The 23,619-nt window shown below is 47.0% G+C and overlaps 1 protein-coding gene across 1 annotated transcript in view; it reads right to left on the reverse strand.

Annotated features, from left to right (window-relative positions):
• LOC141271601 (DNA nucleotidylexotransferase-like) overlaps positions 1 to 23,619 on the reverse strand; it is a 279,576-nt gene that overhangs the window by 126,935 nt on the left and 129,022 nt on the right. Inside the window, exon 3 of the mRNA XM_073681645.1 lies at positions 12,296 to 12,322. Coding sequence (XP_073537746.1) covers positions 12,296 to 12,322 — 27 coding nt within the window. The remainder of the gene's footprint in view (positions 1 to 12,295; positions 12,323 to 23,619) is intronic.

The following is a 23,619-nucleotide window of genomic DNA, read 5'->3' on the forward strand; positions in this document are numbered from 1 at the left end:
CTGTTCATCTTGTGGCCGCAACAAAATTCCCAGACACTTACCAGCTGGTCATCTCCTGCCGCTTCCCATACCTGTTGCCCCGTGGCAACACATCGCTATGGACTTCATTACCGATCTTCCTGTCTCTGCCGGGTGTACTGTCATTTGGGTGGTCGCGGACCGCTTCTCTAAAATGGCCCACTTCATTCCCCTGCCTGGTCTTCCGTCTGCACCTGAGCTGGCTAAGGACTTTATTCGCCATATCTTCCGTCTCCATGGCCTTCCCCTCCACATCGTGTCGGATCGAGGGGTTCAGTTTACCTCACGCTTCTGGAGAGCCACATGTAAACTGCTGGACGTCACCCTGGACTTCTCCTCCGCTTACGACCCTCAGTCCAATGGTCAAGTGGAGCGGATCAATCAGATCCTTACCAGCTATCTCCGGCACTTTGTTAATGCCCACCATTCTGATTGGGTGGACCTCCTTCCTTGGGCCGAGTTCTCTTATAATAACCACGAGCGCGAATCCTCTTCCAAGTCCCCGTTCTCTATTGTCTATGGCCAGCACCCCCGGATTCCGCTTCCTGTCTCCGTTTCTGTGGACAACCCTGCTGCGGAGTCTCTTGTCAGCGAATTTTCTACTATTTGGGAGAGTACCAGGTCTGCTCTTCTTCTGTCCTCTGAGCGGATGAAGAGATATGCTGATAAGAGACGTCTGGATCCGCCTCAATTCCGTCCGGGAGACAAGGTTTGGCTCTTGTCCAAACATGTGCAGCTCAAAGTACCCTCCTTCAAGTTGGGCCCTTGATTCATCGGTCCCTTTGAAGTCCTCAGGCAAATTAACCCTGTGGCCTACAAATTAAAACTCCTGGCCACCCTACGGATTCCCAACTCCTTCCACGTATCTCTCCTCAAACCCGTTGTCTTTAACTCTTTTTCCAATAATCCAGGTGCCTCTCCTGCTCCAGTTTCCGCTGATGACGTCTTTGAGGTAGAGAGTATTCTGGCCTCCAAGAGGGTAAGAGGAAAGACCTTTTTTCTGGTAGATTGTAAGGGGTTTGGTCCTGAGGAGAGAACTTGGGAACCCAGGGAGAACATCAACGCCCCGCTTCTCCTTGAAAAATTTCTTTCTGGCCAAAAAAAGAGGGGGCCTAAAGGGGGGGGTACTGTAGCATCGGCGTCTCTGCCCCGTACTAGGCAGAGACGCCGTCCCTCTCACCTCCCCGCTCCTGGCGCGGCGTCCTCCAGCGCTTCTCTCCCCGCACGCGCTCCTTCCCCGGCAGTGTGCTTAGGGCGCGCGCGCGCGCTCCCCCCCTCTCTTAAAGGGACCGCGCGTGCCGTCCTAAGGAGTACCCGGCCAATTACCGGAGGACCTCCCATATATAAGGCACCTCCTCCAAAATGGAGGTGCCCGAGCAATGTTGTTGCAAAGCCTTCACTCTGCTTCAGCCCTCAGGTGCCGTTACCAGTTACCTGCCAGTCACCTGCCAGATTCCTGCCTGTTACCTGCCAGTCACCTGCCAGATTCCTGCTTGGTACCTGCCTGATATCCGTTTACCTGCTTGCAAGCCTGCGGTCCGACGGTCTGCCTTCCGACACCTGTCAGTCTGTCTATGGACCAGCCTGCCCGCTCACCTGGGAGCGCTCATCTGCTACCTGCCTGCTAGCCTACCTGAAGGCTCCGCCGTCACTTGCCGTGACCACCTGCCCATCCAGAGACTCTTGCCCGCTCACCTGGGAGCGCTCACCTGCTACCTGCCTGCTAGCCTACCTGGAGGCTCTGCCGTCACTTGCCGTGACCACCTGCCTGTCCAAAGACTCTCGCCCGCTCACCTGGGAGCGCTCACCAGCCACCTGCCTGCTGTCCTTCTACCCAGAAACTCCCCTGTCACTTGCCGTGAGTACCCGTCCTTCTACTCAGAGACTGTCCCTGCCACTTGCCGTGACTACCTGCCCTTCTACCCAGAGACTGTCCCTGTCACTTGCCGTGACTACCTGCCCTTCTACCCAGAGACTGTCCCTGTCACTTGCCGTGACTACCTGCCCGTCTTCCCTGGGAGCCACCCGCTTCCTTACAAGGACCGCCCCCTTGTATAGTTGCTCAGAGGTTCCGCTTCCCAGACCCGTTACACATATCTGGGGCGTCAGCGCAGCGGTGTCTGACTGGAGTAGCATTTCACTTCCAGCTACTGAATTGGAGAGATGTGACAAAGGTTCATCATCAGACAATCCATAAAAGGGTGGAAAAGGGGTCAGCCAAGTCAGGAGTGTAGACGTCCCGTCCTGTGTCACTAAAACTGATTTCTCACATCATATCTCTAACACCATTAACATGACACTCACAATTTGAAGCAACACTACTGTCTACTGCATTTGTGATCGCCTTCTTCGGGGCGCTATGCATAAGCGAATTAGTCCCTCAATCCAAAATTACCACCAGTGGAGGCTTATTACACCAGGACGTAGTCATAGCCAATAATGCAATACGTCTACGCATACACAAATCGAAAACGGTTCCAGCGGGCAGGGGCACTTGGGTACTTCTACAACCCACAAACGGTACACTGAGTCGGGTAACAATAGTAAAAACATATCTAACCATCAGATCACAAAGTAATTTCTTCCTATCACACATTGATGGAATGCAATTATCAAGATACCAGTTCCAAGCTATATTTAATAAATGCATAACATCGGCAGGGAACCACCCCAAAGATTACGGGACACACTCATTCCGCATAGGCGCGGCCACGGAAGCAGCAAGAACAGGACTGTCAGAAACGGAAGTTCAGAGGATAGGGAGATGGCGATCCACGTGTTTGGCAAGATACATAAGACCGGACTTGTTATCCTAACGTGGTTTGTTTCTTTTACAGGTGACGCTAAGCCAACAGTGTGGGTGATAGGCCACTCGTATATGTATTGGGCAGAAAAAAGGGCGAAAATCTGCCCAGGCGGGAGGAAATTAGAGTTTCATAACACATATTTCAACTAGAGAGGTATTAGAGGCCTGCTATGGCCACAGGTACTAATGGAGGTAATCAAGGTAGGGAGAGAGGCAAGATGTCCGGTCATCTTAGTTATACAGGCCAGGGGAAACAACCTAGGTCATCACAACAGCGCATAACTAATGGCAATAATGAAACTAGACACTGAGCGTTTCAGAGAATTTTTCACAAAACTAGCTATAGTATGGTCAGAGATTGTGCCGATAGCGGTATGGCAAGGTGCGCGAGACATCACGGCCATCGAACGGACAAGGCGGGTAATAAATATTCGGATGGCAAAATTTAGAAGAGACAGAGGCGGTGTAGTGGTACGACACCGACAACTGGAAGGAGATAAAGCAGGCCTCATACGGCCCGACGTTGTTCACTTAATGGATATTGCACTGGACATATTCCTGTCAGGACTCCAGTACGGAGTGGAACAAGCGTTAAGAGTGATGGGTGGGGGTCAGAGTCCTGCATACGAGTACGCAGGATCCTCCGTGACCTGGAAATAGAAAGGACATGTTGGAGAGTTACACTTGTTGGCCAACTTGCCGGAGTGGAGACCCAGGGCATGCTGCAACAAGCTGAATTATTTTAGAAATAAAATGCCTTTCTAATGGAATGAGTATAAAGAGTTAATAAAGCTGTGACCGATCCTCACCCATCCAGTTGTAAGAGTTACATTATTGTATTGTCAAGGAAAGGGGGGCGGTAGGGGGGCTGAGCGTCTGGGTTTGGTTGGGGGTCCCCACAGTCTGCCTAGGCTAGATGCATTTAAAAATTCTTATTAGATACAGAGGCGGTGCAGCTTGCTTCGCAGCTGGGCTGCTACGCCCAAAGTATTGCCTAGGCTAGATGCAGTTAAAAATTCTACGCTGACTAGCAGACACTGAAGATTTGGAGCAGACCTCTGAGTAAACAGCTCTTCAGACTCAACCATCTGTGTTACCCCAAGCCATAGTGTATGTAGTTTCTTACAGTTAAAAGGGGGGGGGGGAGCGACCCAACCCACCTGGAATTGACTATGCCAATGTCACGTAAGACACAGCAAGGGGACTCCAAAAAGAGTCTCCATTTTTTCCCAAAATTGTGGCACAGACACCACTTAACCCTAGAACGCATACCTGGGGCCTCGCAGGCCCGCCCTGTTAATTGTTTTCTATTTTCTGCAAGATTACTTTAGTTAGAATTTTGAAACTCTAGGTATTCTTCATGTATATAGTTGTTTGTCATTTGAGTTTGAGTTATTCCATGTTATTTGCACACGGGCCTAAAAGGCCCCAGGTATATGAAAGTGTAGATTTTTATGGTCATGCGTTCTAGGGTTAAGTGGCATCAATTGCCCCACAGTTGCTTAAAACGGTTGGTGAGGTGATTTTACCAAATCCTCAAGGTTTTAGTCTCCCAAGGATAACACAGGGGTAGAAAACTCCTTGCGAATCCATGATTTGTTCATCTTTATGAACGTGAGTCTGTCTACATTCTCAGTGGACAGACGCGTGCGCTTATCTGTCAGCACACCACCAGCAGCGCTGAACACACGTTCAGAGAGAACACTGGCTGCAGGGCATGACAAGATCTCCAAGGCGTGAGTGGCGAGCTCCGGCCATTTTTCCAGATTGGAATACCAAAATGAGCAAGGGTCCAGTGACACAGTCATGGCTTCGATATTCACTTGGAGATACTCCTGCACCATCCTCTCTAGGCATTGACTATGTGTCAGACTTCTTGTCTCTTGTGGCCTTGCAAAGGATGGTCTAAAAAAGTGGTGAAACGATTCCACAAAATTGCTGTTACCAGCAGATACTGTGTTACTGTTACGGTTTGAGTGATGAAGACTCGACAGTCCCACGGTTGGCAAGTTAGAACTGTGAGATTCACTACGTGCACCACTGGTGTTTTGTGGAAAAGCACATGTAAGATTCTGCAACAGCGTCTGCAGATACTCCTGCATGCGTCAATCCCTTTTTATGGCAGGAATTATTTCGGCAAATTTACTTTTGTACCGGGGATCTAAGAGTGTGGCAACCCAGTAGTCAGGATTACTTCGAATTCTGACAATCTGAGGGTCATGTTGAAGGTAGTGCAGCAAGAAGGCACTCATGTGTCTTGCGCATCCAGGAGGACCAAGTCCTTGTTGTGTTGGTAGCGAGGTAAGAATCATGCTTCCTTCCTCTGCCCTCTCCCCCAAACCTCGCACAACAGAAATGTGATCAAGGTCTCCCTCATCTGATGAGTCTTCCATGCCCATCGCCAGTTCGTCCTCCACTTCTTCCTCGGCTCCTGCACCTTCCTCAACAGTTTGGCTGCTACCATGCGCCCTGGTTAATCCCTCTCCCCCACCCTCCCGTGCCTGCCGCCTTGGTGCTGCCAACCGTCTGGACCTTGGAGATGTTATCCCTTCCGCATACGACTCCTCCTCTACTTCCTCCACCTCCTCTTGTCCCATCACCTGACTCTGAATTCTGTTTAATGTGTGCTCCAGCATGTAAATCACCAGAATAGTCATGCTGATAATGGCATCGTCGTCAGCACTAAACATCTTCGTCGCCATTTCAAAACTGTGCAGAAGGGTGTGTGGCACCCCTGAGGGTTCAGTCGCCACAGAGTTACTGCATCTCACCCAGAGGTGTGGTATCTCACCCTCAGGTAAGGAAGGCATATGGCTCGGGACCTTAATACCTGCATCCAACACATACCCGCAGTGGGGGTAGGGCGAGATTGCTCCTAAGGGATAGCACAGTCCCAGGTCCCTAGCTGGTGGGAGGGTCCTATGTAGTGGGTGCTTAGGGGAGCAGCTTAGCGGAGCACATGACAGGGAGAGTATAAATAGGAAGCCATCTTAGAAAGAGCAAGCCAGTCAGAGGAGGAAAAGTGACAGGAGCAGAGGCTCGGCATGAGCTCTGCTCCAGAGGCGGGCCTAGCCTGGGAGGCCCAGGACTGAAGGAGAGAAGAGAGGAGTGGGAGCAGGAAGGCTCCAAGAACCGAAGGGACCCTAGGGCTACGGGCCGTACAGAAAGCCACCCGTACTCCTGCTGCTACCAGGAGGTAGAGGGGTCAGGCCAGATAAGGGGAACCGGTCCCTCAACTAGCGGAGAAACAGCAAGGCTCAACTAGAAACCAGAGGCTGCAGCATTTCATGTACTGCAGGTAAAAGTCCACACCAGTCTCACTAAGAAGGTAGCCACATAGGACCCAGGGGACGGAACACAAGTCGCCCGCCAAGGCCCGAGGATACCGGATAGAAGTGTCACTGGGTGTGAGGTGCAGGGAGAAGGCCAGAGAAAGGACACACAGAAGGGGGTCCTGCTAAGTACTCCGGAGCTATCTGGGGGTGGACTGAGCCCCTCACTGAGTACGCACAGCACAACGGGTGAGATTGCTCTGGTACCTGTAATCTGGACTGCAACAACTGTGAGTAAAGATCTTGGGACTGCATTACACGGACTCTGTGTTCATTACTGACTCCCTGCTCTACAACCATCATCATCCACCCACACTGCCCTGAAGCCACACTCTTCCTGTGGTGAGTAATAATACCATTGCTGCAAAATCACCAGCTTCAGAGGACTGTTCCGCAGCGGCGGCCCCTTTTGCCCCACTCCAGAGGTGGCATAGTCGGACATTATAAAACCCATATATACAAATTACCCTTGGAATGACCGCCCTGGATCACGGACCGGGTCACCGCCACAGTGACTACAACCCCCAGCGTCTACCGGCCCGGCTCAGGGTACCCCACGGCCCAGGGAGCGCGTCAACTTCATAGGTCCCTGATCTGAGACCACTCCTGCAGTGTGATTTGCCCCACCTCTGGATCTTGTTGGCCCAGGCTATACGTCAGAACGTATTGCACCAGGGCTTGTCGGTGCTGCCACAGTCGCTGCAACATGGTCAGAGTTGAATTCCACCGTGTCGGCACATCGCATTTCACCCGGTGAACTGGCAGGCCCAACGACTTCTGTAGAGATGTAAGTCGTTGAGCTGCGGGATGCGAACGGCGGAAGTGAGCACACAGCGACCGTGCCCTCTGCAGAAGGCCATCTAGTCCGGGATAGTGGGCTAACAATTTATGGACAACCAGGTTCAACACGTGAGCCATACAAGGCACGTGTGTGACATTGCCCCGGCGAAGGGCCGCACCCAGGTTTGCAGTATTGTCGCACACGGCCTTCCCTGGTTGCAGGTCCAGTGGAGACAACCATTCATGAAACTGGGTCTCCAGAGCAGACCACAACTCCTCAGCTGTGTGACTCACATTTCCCAGACATTTCAAAGTAAACACTGATGCCTTGAGCCCTGCTGCCAGCATAGTAAGGAGGTGTGCAGGATTCCTTCTGCGCAGTTAGAAAGTAGGTGGCATTACCAGACAGGCTTTGGGTGCAGGTGGAGGACTGAGAGGAGGTTGAGGAGGCAGAAGCAGTGGAGGAACTTCGAGATAAAGAGGATTGACGCACAACTCGTGGGGACGGTAAGACTTGGACAGCAGCCCCTTGTCCTGCTGTCACCATAGTTACCCAGTGCCCAGTCAGCGACATGTAACGCCCCTGTCCATGTCTACTCGTCCAAGTGTCTGTGGTGAAATGCACCCTGTCACACACAGAGTTTCTCAAAGAAGCGGTGATGTTGTGTGCGACATGTTGGTGGAGCGCAGGCACACCTTTCTTTGAGAAGTAGTGCCGACTGGGCATCTGGTACTGGGGCACTGCGACGGACATAAGGTCTCGAAAATCCACTGTGTCCTCCAAGCGGAAAGGCAGCATTTCTGTAGCCAAGAGCTTGCAGATGGTGAAATTCAACCTCTTAGCTTTCTCATGGCTAGGAGGAAATGGTCTTTCACTTTTCCACATCTGAGGGACCGAGGGCTGGCTGTTGTGCTTAGACGGGGTTGAGTAGGGTGTCCCCGGCAAACTGCCGGTCTGTGAGGAAGATGCAGCCTTGATCCAAAGGTGGTGCTCTCGATGTCAGAGAGCGCTCAACACCAGCAGGTGTTTCCACTTTCCAATGAACTGACGACCTGCCAATCACACTGGCTGTTGCAGGTAAAGAGGTGGCAGGTCTGCGTCCAAAAACATGTGTGACTGCTGTCCCCCCAGTCACAGAGGATGAAGAGGCCGCGGATGCACAAGATGGGGCAGACGGTGGTTGGCCCAGCCTGCTAGGCCGCATTGTAGCACAGTGAGCTTCCCACTGCAACTTATGCTTCATATCCATTTGACGGTACATGCATGAAGTACTCAAACTATGGATTTTTCGGCCTCTACTTAGCTTTTGGTGACAAATATTACAGATAACACGAGTTGGGTCATCCTTATCATTCTGAATAAATGCCCAGGCTATGCAAGGCTTAGAGCCCATGCGACCTGAAGAGCCACTACGACTTGTGGTCAGAGGCAGAGTTGTGGTTGAGGATGCAGTTGTTGACGTGCTTCCAGTACTCCGTCTCTGTCCAGGAAGGCGCAACCTAACCTCGTCGTCAATAGCATCTGTGACGCCCCGCTGTGCTTGGTATCACAGATCCTAGAAGAGTGTATTGATGGAATGCTCCACAAGAGGCCCCCATAAACATTCACACATCTCCACCTTCCACCTCAGACCAGTAGAGGGAGCCCATTAGGGATATAAATAGGGAAGGTGGAGCTAGGCAGTTCAGTTCCTCTGAAGAGTTCTTGCAGTAGAGAAGCCTAAGAGAGGTCAGTCTGCAATGGAGCTCAGTCTAGTCTAGAGAACTCAGTTAATAGTTCAGCAGTGGAGCACGAGGCTCCTGCTAGCTAGATTCAGTAAGGCATAACCGGAATCCCTGGAGAACTACAAGTCCCAGGATCGCTAAGGTGCTAATACGTAACAGAGCCAGGAGACGCTTAGGCCCCGCATAGTGAAAGCGTGAACTCCAAGAGAAGGCCCTACCACAAGGTCAGCCAGCGCAGGACAGAGACAAAGTTAGGCCTAGCTCTAGGCAGGTCAGAAACTTACTACGCAGAGGCAAGAAACAGGAGGCCCTACACCCGCTCATTGGGGAGGATCCTGATATTCACCCTTCACCCTACAGTGCTCCGTGATGTGCCTGAATTTCCTCCAGTAAAAGGTACTGAAGTGACTACCGTGTCCGTTTCTGTTCTTGCTCTGACCCAGCTGGGTCTCGCCTGTCCTGCATTCCCCCTGCATACGCCGCCCTGAGACCTAGCTCCACCTGTGGGGAGCTATACCATCGAGCTGCCTTATCACGGGTCTCAGTGGACTGCTGCAGCGCTGGTGCTTCTCACCAGATACCACAGGTGGCGTCACGAACTCTTATAAAATTAACAACTATCCACTCTTTTAAAGAGTGACCCCAGGGTACGGGCCAGGGAGCCGACCACCGCGACATCCCCAAGGCCAGGCAAAGGCCCGGGTACCAAGTCATCCCCATCCCCTGGGCTAGTCACATCCTTCTCCACCTCCTCCGTTGACCTCATCGACTGGCTGACTGTGGGTTGACAGTAAGTGGGATCTCCAACCTCGTCATCATCACCCTGTGTGTTATCACACCCGTCGTCCTCAAAGCCAACCTCTTCCTGCCCTGACCGAAAAGTCAAGTTGTCGCTCCAATCAGGTATTTGAGTCTCATCATCGTCTTCATCATTGTCTCCACCAACAGGAGTGACAGTTTGGGAACGAGGGTCTACATTATGCTCAGAACCTTCTTCATCTGGTCTTGGATCCGACTTATAAAGATTCTGGGCATCAGTGCAGATCATTTCCTCGTCTGGATTAACAGAAGCTCTGGAGCAGACCTCCGTTTCCCAGGCTATAGTATGAGTAAACAGCTCTGCAGACTCAACCATCTGTGTTACCCCATACTCAGACGGGCAGCTGGAGACTTGGGAGCTGTGAGGAAGCAAGTGCGATTGGGGTGACACCTCTGAGGACTGGAGTATTTGTGATGTTGAAATTGAGGTGGAGGAGAGCCCACTTGAAGGAGCACTTGATATCCGCTGAAGCACCTGCTGTTTTTGTGCCTCATCTGGAATTTGTAGCGATGGGCGTGTCCGTAAGAAAGGGATCGTATCACATTGTCCACGAAAAGAAGTCGACATCTTAGTTTGGCTTAGTTTTCTTCTGCAGATGTTACCCCCCCCCACCGCGGGGGGGGTCGACCCACCAGCGGACAGGCACCAGTATTGGGAGAGGGGGGCTGGCCGTCAGGGTCCACCGCGGCTCTGGCACAAACCCGGCGACACGGAGGTGGCACGGGCAGGAACGAACTGGCCATGTCAGCTTCTCACTTTTTGGATTTTAGAAGGGCATGACCTGAGAGTGAGATATCACACCTCTGGGTGAGGTGCAATACGTCTGTAGCAACCGAGCCCTCAGGGTGCTACAGTTCCATTTATCTTCAGCCTAGGTGACGTATTGCGATACAGGGCCGTGATTTTGGCTATAAAAGGGTCCCCTAGACCCCTACCCCAAGCTTTTTAAGAGAATCATATATGGCGTGCCAGGAGACTCTATGGAATGCTTTCTCAGCATCCAACGAGAGTATCGAATTACAAATTTTTAACTGCATCTAGCCCAGGAAATACTTTGTGCCTAGTAGCAGTGTCTGCTAGTCAGCGGATTATCCCGGCTGTTAAGCAAGCTACACCACCTGTAGTTTAGACACTTAATTTTTTCAAAGGAAATGATTCGGGACCATGGGATACTTAGTGAAGAGCATCAGGAGGCACCCCAAGGCATAGGGGCTGGGACTGGCAGTAGGATGCCTTGCGGTGGACAGCCGAGCTCGATCCTTATAAAAGCTTTTTAACTGCAGCAGCTTTAGTGGACGCTACTGGAGCTGGAATTACGCGGCTGCTGGCATAAGACTTGCCCTCCAATAGATCCTTGTAAATGGATTTAAAGTGTATTCATTCAAATTAGAGAGACAATTTAAATTAAAAAGCTTAGAGCTGCCTCCACCACAGGGGGGCTCGCTCGACCCACCAGCGGACAGGCACCAGTATTGGGAGAGGGGGGCTGGCCGTCAGGGTTCACCGCGGCTCTGGCACAAACCTGGCGACACGGAGGTGGCACGGGCAGGAGCGGACTGGCCGTGTCGGCTTCTCACTTTTTGGATTTTAGAAGGGCATGACATGCCTATATCTGTGTCTCCCCCTCCTTTTACTCCTCCACCTCTTTTCTTTTCGCATGACTATATGTACTTGTCACTTTTCCATGTGTTAGTTATGTCTTCTGAGCAGTTTGTCAGCTTTTGGACACCTTTGAAGGTGTTTTCTATGTGTTTCTATGTGTTTTTGTTTGCCTGCCATTGGTTTTAATGGTGTTCGAAGGTGTTCAACGAACAGTTCGACGAACAGTTCGGCGAACACACGGGTGTTCGACGAACCGAACCGAACTCGAACACTACGGGGGTGGCTCATGAGGTTATACTTCTTCAGATACTCTAGTATAGCATCTCTTTGAAAACCCTCCAGGATTTTACCCACAGTAGAGGTTAAGCTTACTGGCCTATAATTTCCAAGTTCAGTTTTTGTCCCCTTTTTGAATATTGGCACCACATTTGCTATACGCCAGTCCTGCGGTACAGACCCTGTTATTATGGAATCTTTAAAGATTAAAAATAATTGTCTATCTATGACGTTACTTAATTCCTGCAGTAGTCGTGGGTGTATCCCATCCGGGCCCGGGGATTTGTCAACTTTAGTGATTTTTAGACGCCGCCGTACTTTCTGCTGGGTTAAGCAAGTGACATTTAATGCAGAATTTTTGTTATCACTGATCATGTTTTCTGTCATGCGACTTTCTTGTGTAAATACTGGTGAAAAAAAAATCATTTAGCATATTGGCTTTTTCCTCATCCTCATCCACCATTTCACCCAGACTATATTTAAGGGGGCCAACACTATCATTTTTTAGTTTCTTACTATTTATGTAGTTAAAGAATATTTGGGGATTATTTTTACTTTCTCTGGGAATGAGTCTCTCTGTCTCAATTTTTGTTGCCTTGATTTGTTTTTTACAGAATTTATTTAATTTTCTGTATTTATTTAATGCCTCATCACTACCTACTTGCTTTAGTTCTCTAAATACTTTCTTTTTGTCACTTATTGCGCCCCTTACAGCCCTATTTAGCCATAGTGGTTTCCTCCTATTTCTAGCATGTTTATTCCCATAGGGTATATATTGTGCACAGGTCCTATTCTGGATGCTAATAAATGTCTCCCATTTGCTTTGTGTAGTTTTATGTCTCAGGATATTGTCCCAGTTTACACAGCTCCCAAACCGACTTTGGAGGAGTCCGTCTGAACCACAAACTCCTTAGTGAAATCAGGCGCTACTAAGACTGGCTGTTTACATAGGACGAGCTTCAACTCCTGAAATGCCATCGCCACTTCAGAGGACCATTTGGCCATCGATGTCTTCATGCCCTTAAGAAGATCAGTCAGGGGGGCGGCTATCATGGTGAAATTCGGGATAAATCGCAGATAATATCCCACAATTCCCAGAAACGCCTGAACTTGCTCGTTGGAGTTCGGTTGTGGCTAATTTTGGATAGCCTCCACCTTATTTTCTTGCGGCTTTATTTCTCCCCGTCCGATGAAGTAGCCCAAGTATTTTGCCTTTTCTCTCCCCATGGCTCACTTCTTTGGGTTTATTGTAAACCATGCCTTCCTTAGTGCATCCAGCACTGCCTGGATATTCTGTAAATCTCCCCAATCCGGTCTGAATATCACAATGTCATCCAGGTAAGCGGCAGTATATATTTTTTGAAAGTCTAGTATCCAGTCCATGGCCCTCTGGAAGGTAGCTGGGGCTCCCTGCAGACCGAACTGCATCCTGGTGTACTGAAAGCACCTGTCAGGAGTAGAGAAGGCCATCTTCACCTTGGCACTTTGGGGACAGGAGAATTTGCCAGTACTCTTTTGTTAGGTCCAGGGTGGTGATATATCTGGCTGAATCTAGCCTCTCAATAAGCTCATCGACCTGGGGCCTTGGATATGCGTCGAACTTTGACACTTCATTCAGCTTACTGTAGTCATTAAAGAACCGCCATTCTCCATCTGGCTTCGGCACAAGGACAATGGGGCTGAACCAGTCGCTTTTGCTTTTTGATTCCTTGATGACGCCCAGGCTCAATATTCTCCTCATCTCCTTGGAGATCACCTCACGGTGGGTTTTGGGAATCCGATATGGCCTTTGATTCACCCTCACTTGGGGCTCCGTTAAGATTTCATGCTCTACCACCTGCGTATAACCTGGCAGCACTGAAAACAGGTCCCGGTTCCGCTGAAGCAGCTCTCGTCACTGATGGGCCCCCAGGCACGTAGCTTCCACCTGTTCCCTGTCTCGCCAAGATTTGAGCAGGTTGCCTTGTTATTGGACCTTGTCACTCAACTTTTCAACCACCTTGTATGGCCCTTGCCATTTGGCCAGGAATTTACTCTCCACTGTGGGGATCAACACCAACACCTGGTCTCCAGGGCTAAGCTGTCTTAGTCTAGCCAATCAATTGTAGACCCATGCCTGGGTCCTTGTGCTTGAAGGAGGCTTTCTCTTACAATCAGCATCACCCTCACGATCTGGTCTTGCATCTGGGCCACATGCTCGATGACGCTCCAGTGGAGTGTTAGCTCGGCTTCCCTGGTCTCCTTCACAATGGCCAACTGTCCCCGAGACCAACAGTTCCCGAGGGTGCCATCCGTAAAGCAACTCGAAGCGTGAAAACCCCATAGAGGCCTGGGGAACTTCCCTAGTGGAAAATAGCAGGTAAGGGAGTAGGCAATCCCAGTCTCGGCCATCCTTCTCCACATTGTTTTTAAGCATGGACTTTAGGGTATTATTGAACCTCTCTACCAGGCCGTCCGTCTGCAGATGGTACACTGATGTCCTGAGTTTTGTAATCTGGAGAGCCTTACACAACTCCCTCATCACGTTCAACATGAAAGGAGTTCCCTGGACTGTCAGGATTTCCTTTGGCAGGCCCGTCTGGGAGAAGATATGTACCAGCTCTCGGGCTATACTCCTGGCAGGGGAGTTTCTCAATGGTACCGCCTCTGGGTACCATGTGGCATAGTCCAGCATCACCAGTATGTATTGGTTACCCCTGGCGGACTTAACTAAGTGCCTTACAAGGTCCATGGCAATTCAATCAAACAGAACCTCTATAATGGGTAACGGGACCAGAGGACACCGGAAGTGGGACACGGGAGCAGTTAGCTGACAAATAGGCCAAGACCGGCAGAAATTAACAATGTCTCAGTGACACTCAGGCCAGAACCTCTGCAGGACCTGCTCTTGGGGTTTGCCTACTCCCAGATGCCGACCTAAGACATGTGAATGGGCCAAATCTAATATCCTACGTCTATAGGAACCCGGCACCAACAACTGCTCTATCACTTACCCTCTTGGTTTAGAAACCCAATAGAGCAGCTCATCATTTAAGGTGAAATATGGGAACCTGGTGTCAGCCCCCGGCTCTTGAGCAACCCCATTTATCACAGTCACATTGTCAAATGCACCTTTCAATGTAAAATCCTGCATTTGTGCAGTGCCAAAATTCCCCCCAAGAAATCCCCAGTTCAGGAATCTCATTCTCATGGGTCCCTGTCTCATCCTCATCGCCAGCAAGGACACACAGGGGGAACTCATCTGCCTCTGACTGTAATGTGGATTCTTCGTAGATGAACCGGGTCCAGTCTGAGTTAGTGGATACCCCCGCCTTTGCTCACAAGTCCCAGAACAGCCTGAAGTCTCGCCCGATTATAACTGAGTGTAATGAGTCTCTGATCACCCGACCATATGGGACCCAGTCCCATGGTTCATTTTTATAGTCACTTGGGCAATGGGGTAGTACTTGGTGTCCCCATGGATACAGCGGACGCCCACGTGTTTCCCAGGGATAAACTCATGGGGATGTGTTATGTGTGTGGGGACCCTTACCTGAGTCAACAAACTCCCCGAGTCCAAAAGTCCAGACACCAGAACCCCATTTATGGTCACGGGACATGACTGCGGCCCTTCACTGGGCTGATAGTCCACATTGCAGGCGTCCCTATGCTGCAGTCCATTTGTTCAGAGGACATAGGACAACAGGCGGCTTATGTCCAGGACCATGACACCTCCAGCAGAGCAAGTCATTCCCAGTGGTCTTTGACAACCCCTCAGCAACCCCTTGGGACCTTGGACTCCCCTCAGTTGTGGCTCTACTACCCCTCTTTAGAGGTTCAGGCTCCTTCTGGGTACTCCAGTATGGGGATGCAAAACTGCCCGGCTTCCTTAGGGACCTCTCAACCACCTGGTATCTCTCCACTAAACCAACCAGTTTGTTCGCATTCCGGGGGTCTCCCTAGGCAACCCCGGTATGCACCGGCCTAGGAAGGGAGTGCAAAAATCTGTCCATGACAACCCACTCGACCATCTGGGCTGAAGTGGAGAACTCTGGCTACAGCCACTTCTGCACAAGAAGCAGAAGGTCGAACATTTGGGAGTGAGGGGGTTTATCACCATAATATGCCCAGTGGTGAACCCTTTGGGCTCTGACTGACATAATCACTCCAGCATGTGCCAATGTCTCAGTTTTTAACTTTAAATATTCCTGGGCATCCTGTAAGGCCAGATCATAAGCAGCCTTTTGGGGCTCACCAGTCAGATAGGGCACCAGCACCTCCGCCCACTGCTCCGGCGGCAGCATCTCCCACTTCTGCCACCCGCTCAAACACAGTCAAAAACCCTTCCACATTATCACCCAGGTCATTTTTTGTATGGCTCATCTTACCGCTTTCCATACATACGAATACTCACCTGGAGTTGGGGGAGGGGCTCCCGGCCTCCCACAAACCGCCTCTACAAGCAACTCCATCTGCTGCTGCTGCTGTCGGAGCTGGTCTGGTTGCTACTGGCATTGGTGGATCTGTTGCAATAGCAGCTTTCTTGTCTCCTGCTGAGCTTTCCCAAGGTGCTTGATCAGGTCCTCCATGTTGTCTGTCATCATTTCCTGGGGATCTTGCCCGCATTTCTACCGCCACCTGTGGTAGATCGCTCACTCAGCTACACACAGAGGTAGACACAGGTACACTGTGTCGTTAAATGTCTTGTTGGTTTATTAAAGTGAGGCATAAACCAACATTGAGTCCATAAAAGTAAAACAAGGCCCTTTGGGCAAAACAGGAAACCAAAACAAAATGGTAACACAAAGCACAGTCTTTGTGGTAGCAGGGATCTGCCTGCTCAGAATTCAGCAACTCCACATGGTTCAGGATAGTTACACGCAAACAGATCTAGAGTTACTCTCTCCAGATCTACTGAACACTGAATGCCTCAACAAGCCAAGTGTTTAAATTCCAGACCACACCCTGGGGTGGAGATATGGTGAACGACCTCCCAACCGCTCTATAGTCGTTCACAAAAAACTGACCCATTACAAATGGTTGATTAACCCTCTCAGCACATAACATGCAGGAGAAGACTTCCAGGTTTCTCATCACTGAAGGTAATAGCCTCAGTGAAACATATCTCCCCTCCAGCACACTTTCAGTGACTTTGTCACAATGTATATACAGTGGGGAAAAAAGTATTTAGTCAGCCACCAATTTTGCAAGTTCTCCCACTTAAAAAGATGAGAGAGGCCTGTAATTGACATCATAGGTAGACCTCAACTATGAGAGACAAAATGAGAAAACAAATCCTGAAAATCACATTGTCTGATTTGGAAAGAATTTTTTTTCAAATTTTGGTGGAAAATAAGTATTTGGTCAATTACAAAAGTTCATCTGAATACTTTGTTATATATCCTTTGTTGGCAGTGACAGAGGTCAAACATTTTCTATAAGTCTTCACACACATATATACATATATACACACACACAGAAAGAATACCTATTCTATCTATGCAATCAATGTTACATAGATTTATGGGACTTAATGTACACACAAGGGGTTCAGCAGTTGCAATTTCCCAATATTTAAGAGGGCTCAATGGCCCTACTGCAACAAGATGCCAGTATTATATCTGGAACATAATAGGTAGGGACTGTGTTACATATTTTGCTGCCCAATAATACTGATTAGGGGTTTTCCAGGGAAAAAAATATATTTTTTTAATTTGTAGCAAAAGCAAACCAAAATATTTGTACATGATATTGATTAAAATTTCAGCTGGATGTGGCCACTTGTTGCCCCTCTTTTCAACACAGGAAGTTCCCGTGCCAAGATGTCAAGGCACCATGTGATCAAAGATATTGACTTATTTTTGTTCCGCTCCAAAACTTTTTGGTTTCCTTATTCAGACTACAGTGGGCTGAATACGAATGTACGTCACAATTTTCAGATTTATATTATTAAAATATTTATACAATAAGTATTATCTCCTTTACACTTCACAAATACTTGCTACTTTGTGTGGATATATCACGTAAAATACAAAGAAAATACATTTAAATTTGTGGGTTTAACGTGAAAAAAATTCCGAAAAGTTGACGGGGTATGTATACTATTTCAAGACACTGTAGCTACTATAAACTGAGTATACTGCTGCAATATGATTCTAGACACATCCTATGGATTAAAGTGGCACTCATTCTAGGAAAAAGCCTTTTACTTAAAGGGGTATTCCCATCTCCAAGATCCTATCCCAATATGTAGTAGGTGTAATAATAATATTAGCAAATAACTTCAATTAGAAATTTAGTATAGTTTTTCTGATTCGCTGTGTCACTTTCCTGATGTGCCGAAATTGCAGGGCTTTAGGTATACATGGTTATGACAACTAGCAACTAACTGTCACTATATTCTTGCACATTAGGAAAGAGACAGAGAATAAGAAAAACTATATTACATTTCTAACTGGATGTATTTGCTAATATTATTATTATTACATCTACTACATAATGGGAGAGGATCCTGGAGATAGGAATATCCCTATAAGGCTGAGTTCTCTTTACATTCGGGCCACATGTTCGAATTTCCCTCTCGACCATGCTTTTGTACCTGCCTTATAAAGGATGCACACTACGGAAAAGGAGACAAAGGGAAAGCACAAAGTTACTCCTTCCATTTCATTACAGTGAACGAGTGCATCAGGGGGTCAGTCCAAATCCTATTTTTCATGGCTTAAGATGGAAACACTAACATGTGGCCCCCAATATAATGTGAACATGGCCTAAGGGTCCTTTTGATATATAGTTAGCACAGCTAAAGATTTTGTACTCTTTTTTAATACATGAATACATATTATGCTACTTTTGCAGTTTCTTATTATTGTAAAAGGGCAAACATGGGATTCATTGCCCATGTGGTTTTAGCAGATATAAATGTGACTTTTACAAACAAATTCAACACCTTCACACCAATCAACACCTCTGAAATCATCACCAACATCTCAACCTGTGACATTGTTATTGCCTCTCGTGATACAAAGCTGAGATTTTAACCAGACCAGAGAAGAAAAAATATATATTTCCAGGTATCTCCTAAATGAAGAAATATACCAAATGTACTTGAAGAAAATAGAATAAAGCTTCTGTGGAGATGTCAGCTGTGATTTTAGGTTCCACCTTACAACTTATATTCCATATACACATGTGGTCAAAATTGTTGGTACCCCTCGTTTAATGAAAGAAAAACCCACAATGGTCACAGAAATAACTTGAATCTGTCAAAAGTAATACTAAATTAAAAATCTATGAAAATGAACAAATGAAAGTCAGACAACAATGGTGCGATTTGACACTGATATTCCTTGAGCTTGAAGTTCACTTTTAATCTCTTTAGAAGTTATCCTGGGCTCTTTTGTTACCATTCGTATTATCCGTCTCTTTGATTTGTCATCAATTTTCCTCCTGCGGCCACGTCCAGGGAGGTTGGCTACAGTCCCATGGATTTTAAATTTCTGAATAATATGTGCAACTGTAGTCACAGGAACATCAAGCTGCTTGGAGATGGTCTTATAACCTTTACCTTTAACATGCTTGTCTATAATTTTCCTTCTAATCTCATGAGACAACTCTTTCCTTTGCTTCCTCTGGTCCATGTTGAGTGTGGTACACACCATGTCACCAAACAGCACAGTGAGTATCTGTAGCCCTATATACAGGCCCACTGACTGATTACAAGATTGTAGACACCTGTTTTGCTAATTAGTGGACACAACTTGATTTAACATGTCCCTTTTGTCACATTATTTTCAGGGGTACCATTATTTCTGTCCAGGCCTATTTCATGAGTTTAATTTTTTTTTTTATTCTGTGGAAGCAGGGGTGAAAAGCAATGACTGACTTTCATTTGTTCCTTTTCATAGATTTTTAATTTATTATTACTTTTGTTAGATTCAAGTTATTTCTGTGACCGTTGTGTATTTTTCTTTCATTAAACAAGGGGTACCAACAATTTTGACCACGTCTATATATGATACATGGGGGAAGAGAGGGGATAGAGTGGATTAGCAGTTTGCTACTATACTTAGTTGAGTAGGAGAAAGAACAAATCCAAGCATGTTATGGTCAGCACATTGACTTCTAAGGTTATGCCATGGCTTTTGCCTGTGGTGACGCTCGTAGTCTTAAAAGGGGTTTTTGAAATCATCGTAAATAGCTAAAATTGCAAAGTGATTGTAAAAACAAAGCAGCTTTGCAATTTACCACTTATTAAAAATCCTGTCCGTTCCTAAAAAGAATCTGTCACCAGGTTTTTGCTACCCCATCTGATGGCAGCATGATGTAGAGACCTTGATTACAGTGATGCCTCACTTATTGAACTGCTTACTGTAGTTTTGACAACAATCATACTTTATCCGCTGCAGATCTACCAGTTCTCTGAATGTTGTGTCCTGTATAACCCTGCCCACACCACTGATTCGCAGTCTTCTGTGTACACAGCCAATCAGTGGTGTGGGCGGGGTTATACAGGACTCAGCATTCAGAGAACTGGTAGATCTGCAGCTTATAAAGCAGGGATTTTTATCAAAATGATAGCAGGCAGCCCAGCAAGTAACAAATCGCTGGAATCAGGGTCTCTTCCCCTACATCATGCTTTTCTCAGATTGTCAATAACCTGGTGACAAATTCCCTTTAAGAACAGAGAGGATTTTTAATTCTCTTTTCTATGGCTCATTTCTTATGTCACTATCTACCGCTTCAATTTATCAGAGGTGGCTGTTTTTCTAGGCAAGGAGTACAGCATTTGCAAGCTCTTTGCTACAGAGATTGCAAGTGCAGCTCTAAAGATGGCAGGATTCAGCCAACTTCAGTACCATTGTGCTCTTCCAATACAAAATAGGAAAAGCTACCTCTGCTTGCAGCGTGCTAGGTTTGTACCAGCTGCTAATCATTGCTGCTGGCCCGAACTGTCAGTCATCAGAATCTCACTGCTCCCTGGTGCTTTCCTGAAGACTGACAATGAGATCAACCCATCTATAGTAGGACAAGATGTGATCATCAACTATAAAAGGTTGTGAAAAGCTGACAACCGCTTTAACCTTCCCAACCAGACAATTTTCTGAGGGCTTTTTTGCACTTTCATTTTTTCCTCCTTTTCTTCCAGAGGCCATAACTTTTATATTTCACTGACCACATAGGGCTTGTTTTTTGTGGGATGAGTTGTAGTTTTGAATGACACCATTAATTTTACCATATAATGTACTGGAATACATGTGCATAGTGATAGCAGTGTTAGATTAATAAAAAAAAAGTTACTTTATTTTTAAGATCCCTTTTTATGTGATAGAAAGTTCTTTGGGTTTTTTTTGGTTACAAGAGCCTAAGTGCAACTGCTATCCCGTAAACATCACTTTCAACTGTAAACAACATTGTCTCCTGAAACATCTTTCTCCTGCCAAAAAAATAGAATGCGGTGTACCGAGGCCAGAGCAACCTCCTGCACCCAGAGTTTTCTTGCATTATAGCTGTCAAACACGTTTCTTAGTAAGGCTGATTCGCTGACACATGGACTTTATCAAGCAGTCACTTCTACTCTCAATTTTTTAAGCCCTTGTGTACAAACTGTTTTTTTTAAGCCAACCCAGGCAGTCCTGGTCTCTTCTCCTACCAGACTGGGCACGTTTTCCCTGGCCTCCATCTTGAAGCTGGTAGCACTTATCCATTTGTAGAATCATAGAATCATAGAATGGTAGAGTTGGAAGGGACCTCCTGGGTCATCTGGTCCAACCCCCTGCTCAAAGCAGGATTCACTAGATCATCTCAGACAGATGTCTGTCCAGCCTCTGTTTGAAGACGTCCATTGAAGGGGAACTCACCACCTCTCGTGGCAGCCTGTTCCACTCATTAATCACCCTAACTGTCAAAAAGTTTTTTCTAATATCTAATCTGTGTCTCCTCCCATTTAGTTTCATCCCATTGCTTCTAGTCTTTCCTTGTGCAAATGAGAATAAAGATGATCCTTCTACAATGTGACAGCCCTTGACATATTTGTAGACAGCTATTAAGTCTCCTCTCAGTCTTCTTTTTTGCAAGCTAAACATTCCCAAATCCTGCAACCGTTCCTCATAGGACATGGTTTGCAGACCAGTCACCATTCTGGTCGCTCTTCTCTGAACTTGCTCCAGTTTGTCTATGTCTTTTTTAAAATGTGGTGCCCAAAACTGTACACAGTATTCCAGATGAGGTCTGACCAAAGAGGAGTAAAGACAGATAATGACTTCACGTGATCTAGACTGTATGCTTCTGTTAATACATCCCAGAATTGTATTTGCCTTTTTTGCTGCTGCATCACACTGTTGACTCATGTTCAGTCTATGATCTATTAGTATACCTAAGTCTTTTTCACATGTACTGTTGCTTAGCTCTATTCCTCCCATTCTGTATATGCTTTTTTCATTTTTATTGCCCAGATGTAGTACTTTGCATTTTTCCCTGTTAAAAACCATTCTGTTGGTTGCTGCCCACTGCTCCAGTTTATTTAGGTCTTTTTGAATCCTCTCTCTCTCTTCTCTAGTATTAGCTATCCCTCCTAGCTTTGTGTCATCAGCAAATTTAATCAGTTTACCCTCAATTCCTTCATCTAAATCATTGATAAAGATGTTGAACAATACAGGTCCCAGGACGAGCCCTGTGGTACCCCACTTGAGACATTCATCCAGCTGGATGTGAAGCCATTTACAACCACCCTTTGAGTCCGATCACTAAGCCAGTTATGAATCCACCTAACAGTTGCCTGGTCCATTGCATACTTGGTCATTTTTTCAATAAGGATGGTGTGAGATACTTTGTCAAATGCTTTGCTGAAGTCAAGATATACTATATCTACAGTATTTCCCTGATCCACCCAGTCAGTGATTCTGTCATAGAAGGAAATTAAGTTAGTCTGACATGACTTGTTAGTTACAAACCCATGCTGACTCTGGTTAATCACTTCATTCTTATCCATGTACTTACATACATGTTGTTTAATAATTTGTTCAAAGATCTCTCCTGGTATAGAAGTCAGACTCACCGGCCTATAGTTCCCTGGGTCCACCTTCTTCCCCTTTTTGAAGATAGGAACAACATTTGCTCTTCTCCAGTCTTCTGGGACTTCTCCTGTTCTCCAAGAATTTTCAAAGATTATGGAGAGTGGTTCTAAAATTTCTTCTACGATCTCCTTCAGTACTCTGGGGTGTAATTCATCTGGACCTGGAGACTTGAACTCATTTATGTTAGCTAAATATTCCCTCACAATCTTTCTCTTTACAGATAACTTGGATTCCTCTATTCCTTTAAAAGGACAGTGAAGATCAGTTGATGTTACATTTTCTTTCTGAGAGAAAACAGATGCAAAATAGGAATTAAAAAGTTCGGCCTTCTCAACATCCTCTCTTACCATTTCTCCATTTTCATCCTGTAAAAATCCTATAGCATCTTTGACTTTTCTTTTACTTTTGACATACCCCCAAAATCCTTTTTTATTGCTTTTGACAAAGCTTTAGATTTAAAGATCACTGGCATGCCTTTCTCTAACTTCAGTGAATCCCCAACGTATCACTCCTTACAAGTTCTCAGCATGTTCTGACTGTCATAGCATCAGCAGTAGTGTTGAGCGAGCACTAAAATGCTCGGGTGCTCGAAGCTCGGGCCGAGCTCACCGTGATACTCGGGTGCTCGACCCGAGCAACGAGCCCAATGTTAGTCTATGGGAGACCCGAGCATTTTTGCGGTGGCACCCCCGGCAGTCTGTAGAAAGCCTAAAAAGTGCCCAAAACGATAGTGACAGTGCTCAAATGACATGGGGACAGCATGGGGATCACCCCAGGAAGCATTTCTGACCCCCTGGGTCACTGCTGTCAGCAACGTGGTCAGAGGTATTAAGCCACTTTTACGGGCTCACAATAAAACGTTCAAAAATTAAACTGAAGCTGCTTTCCTGTGAAATATGTTAAGGAACAACCTTTCCAGGGTAAAGACTTGTGTATAAGGTAAAATAAATAACCAAAAACAAAAATACTCCTCCACACCTTGGGCTATGTTCACAAGTAGCATTTTTTATGCGTTTTTGCACTTTTGTATTGCTTTCAACCGTGACAAATGCATTCACCAGGAAATGTCATTTTAACATTTTACAACCTTATCTGGCCATGTGCTGTGTGACACATGCATACAGTGCTGAAAAGACATGGGAACAGCATGGGGAAGACCCCTGGAAGCATCTCTGACACCCAGTTCACTGCCTAAAAATGTGTCCA

The sequence above is a fragment of the Phyllobates terribilis genome, unplaced genomic scaffold, assembly GCF_046119375.1.
Source record: "Phyllobates terribilis strain yellow unplaced genomic scaffold, ASM4611937v1 Scaffold_5__5_contigs__length_657084704, whole genome shotgun sequence".
NCBI lineage: Eukaryota > Metazoa > Chordata > Amphibia > Anura > Dendrobatidae > Phyllobates > Phyllobates terribilis.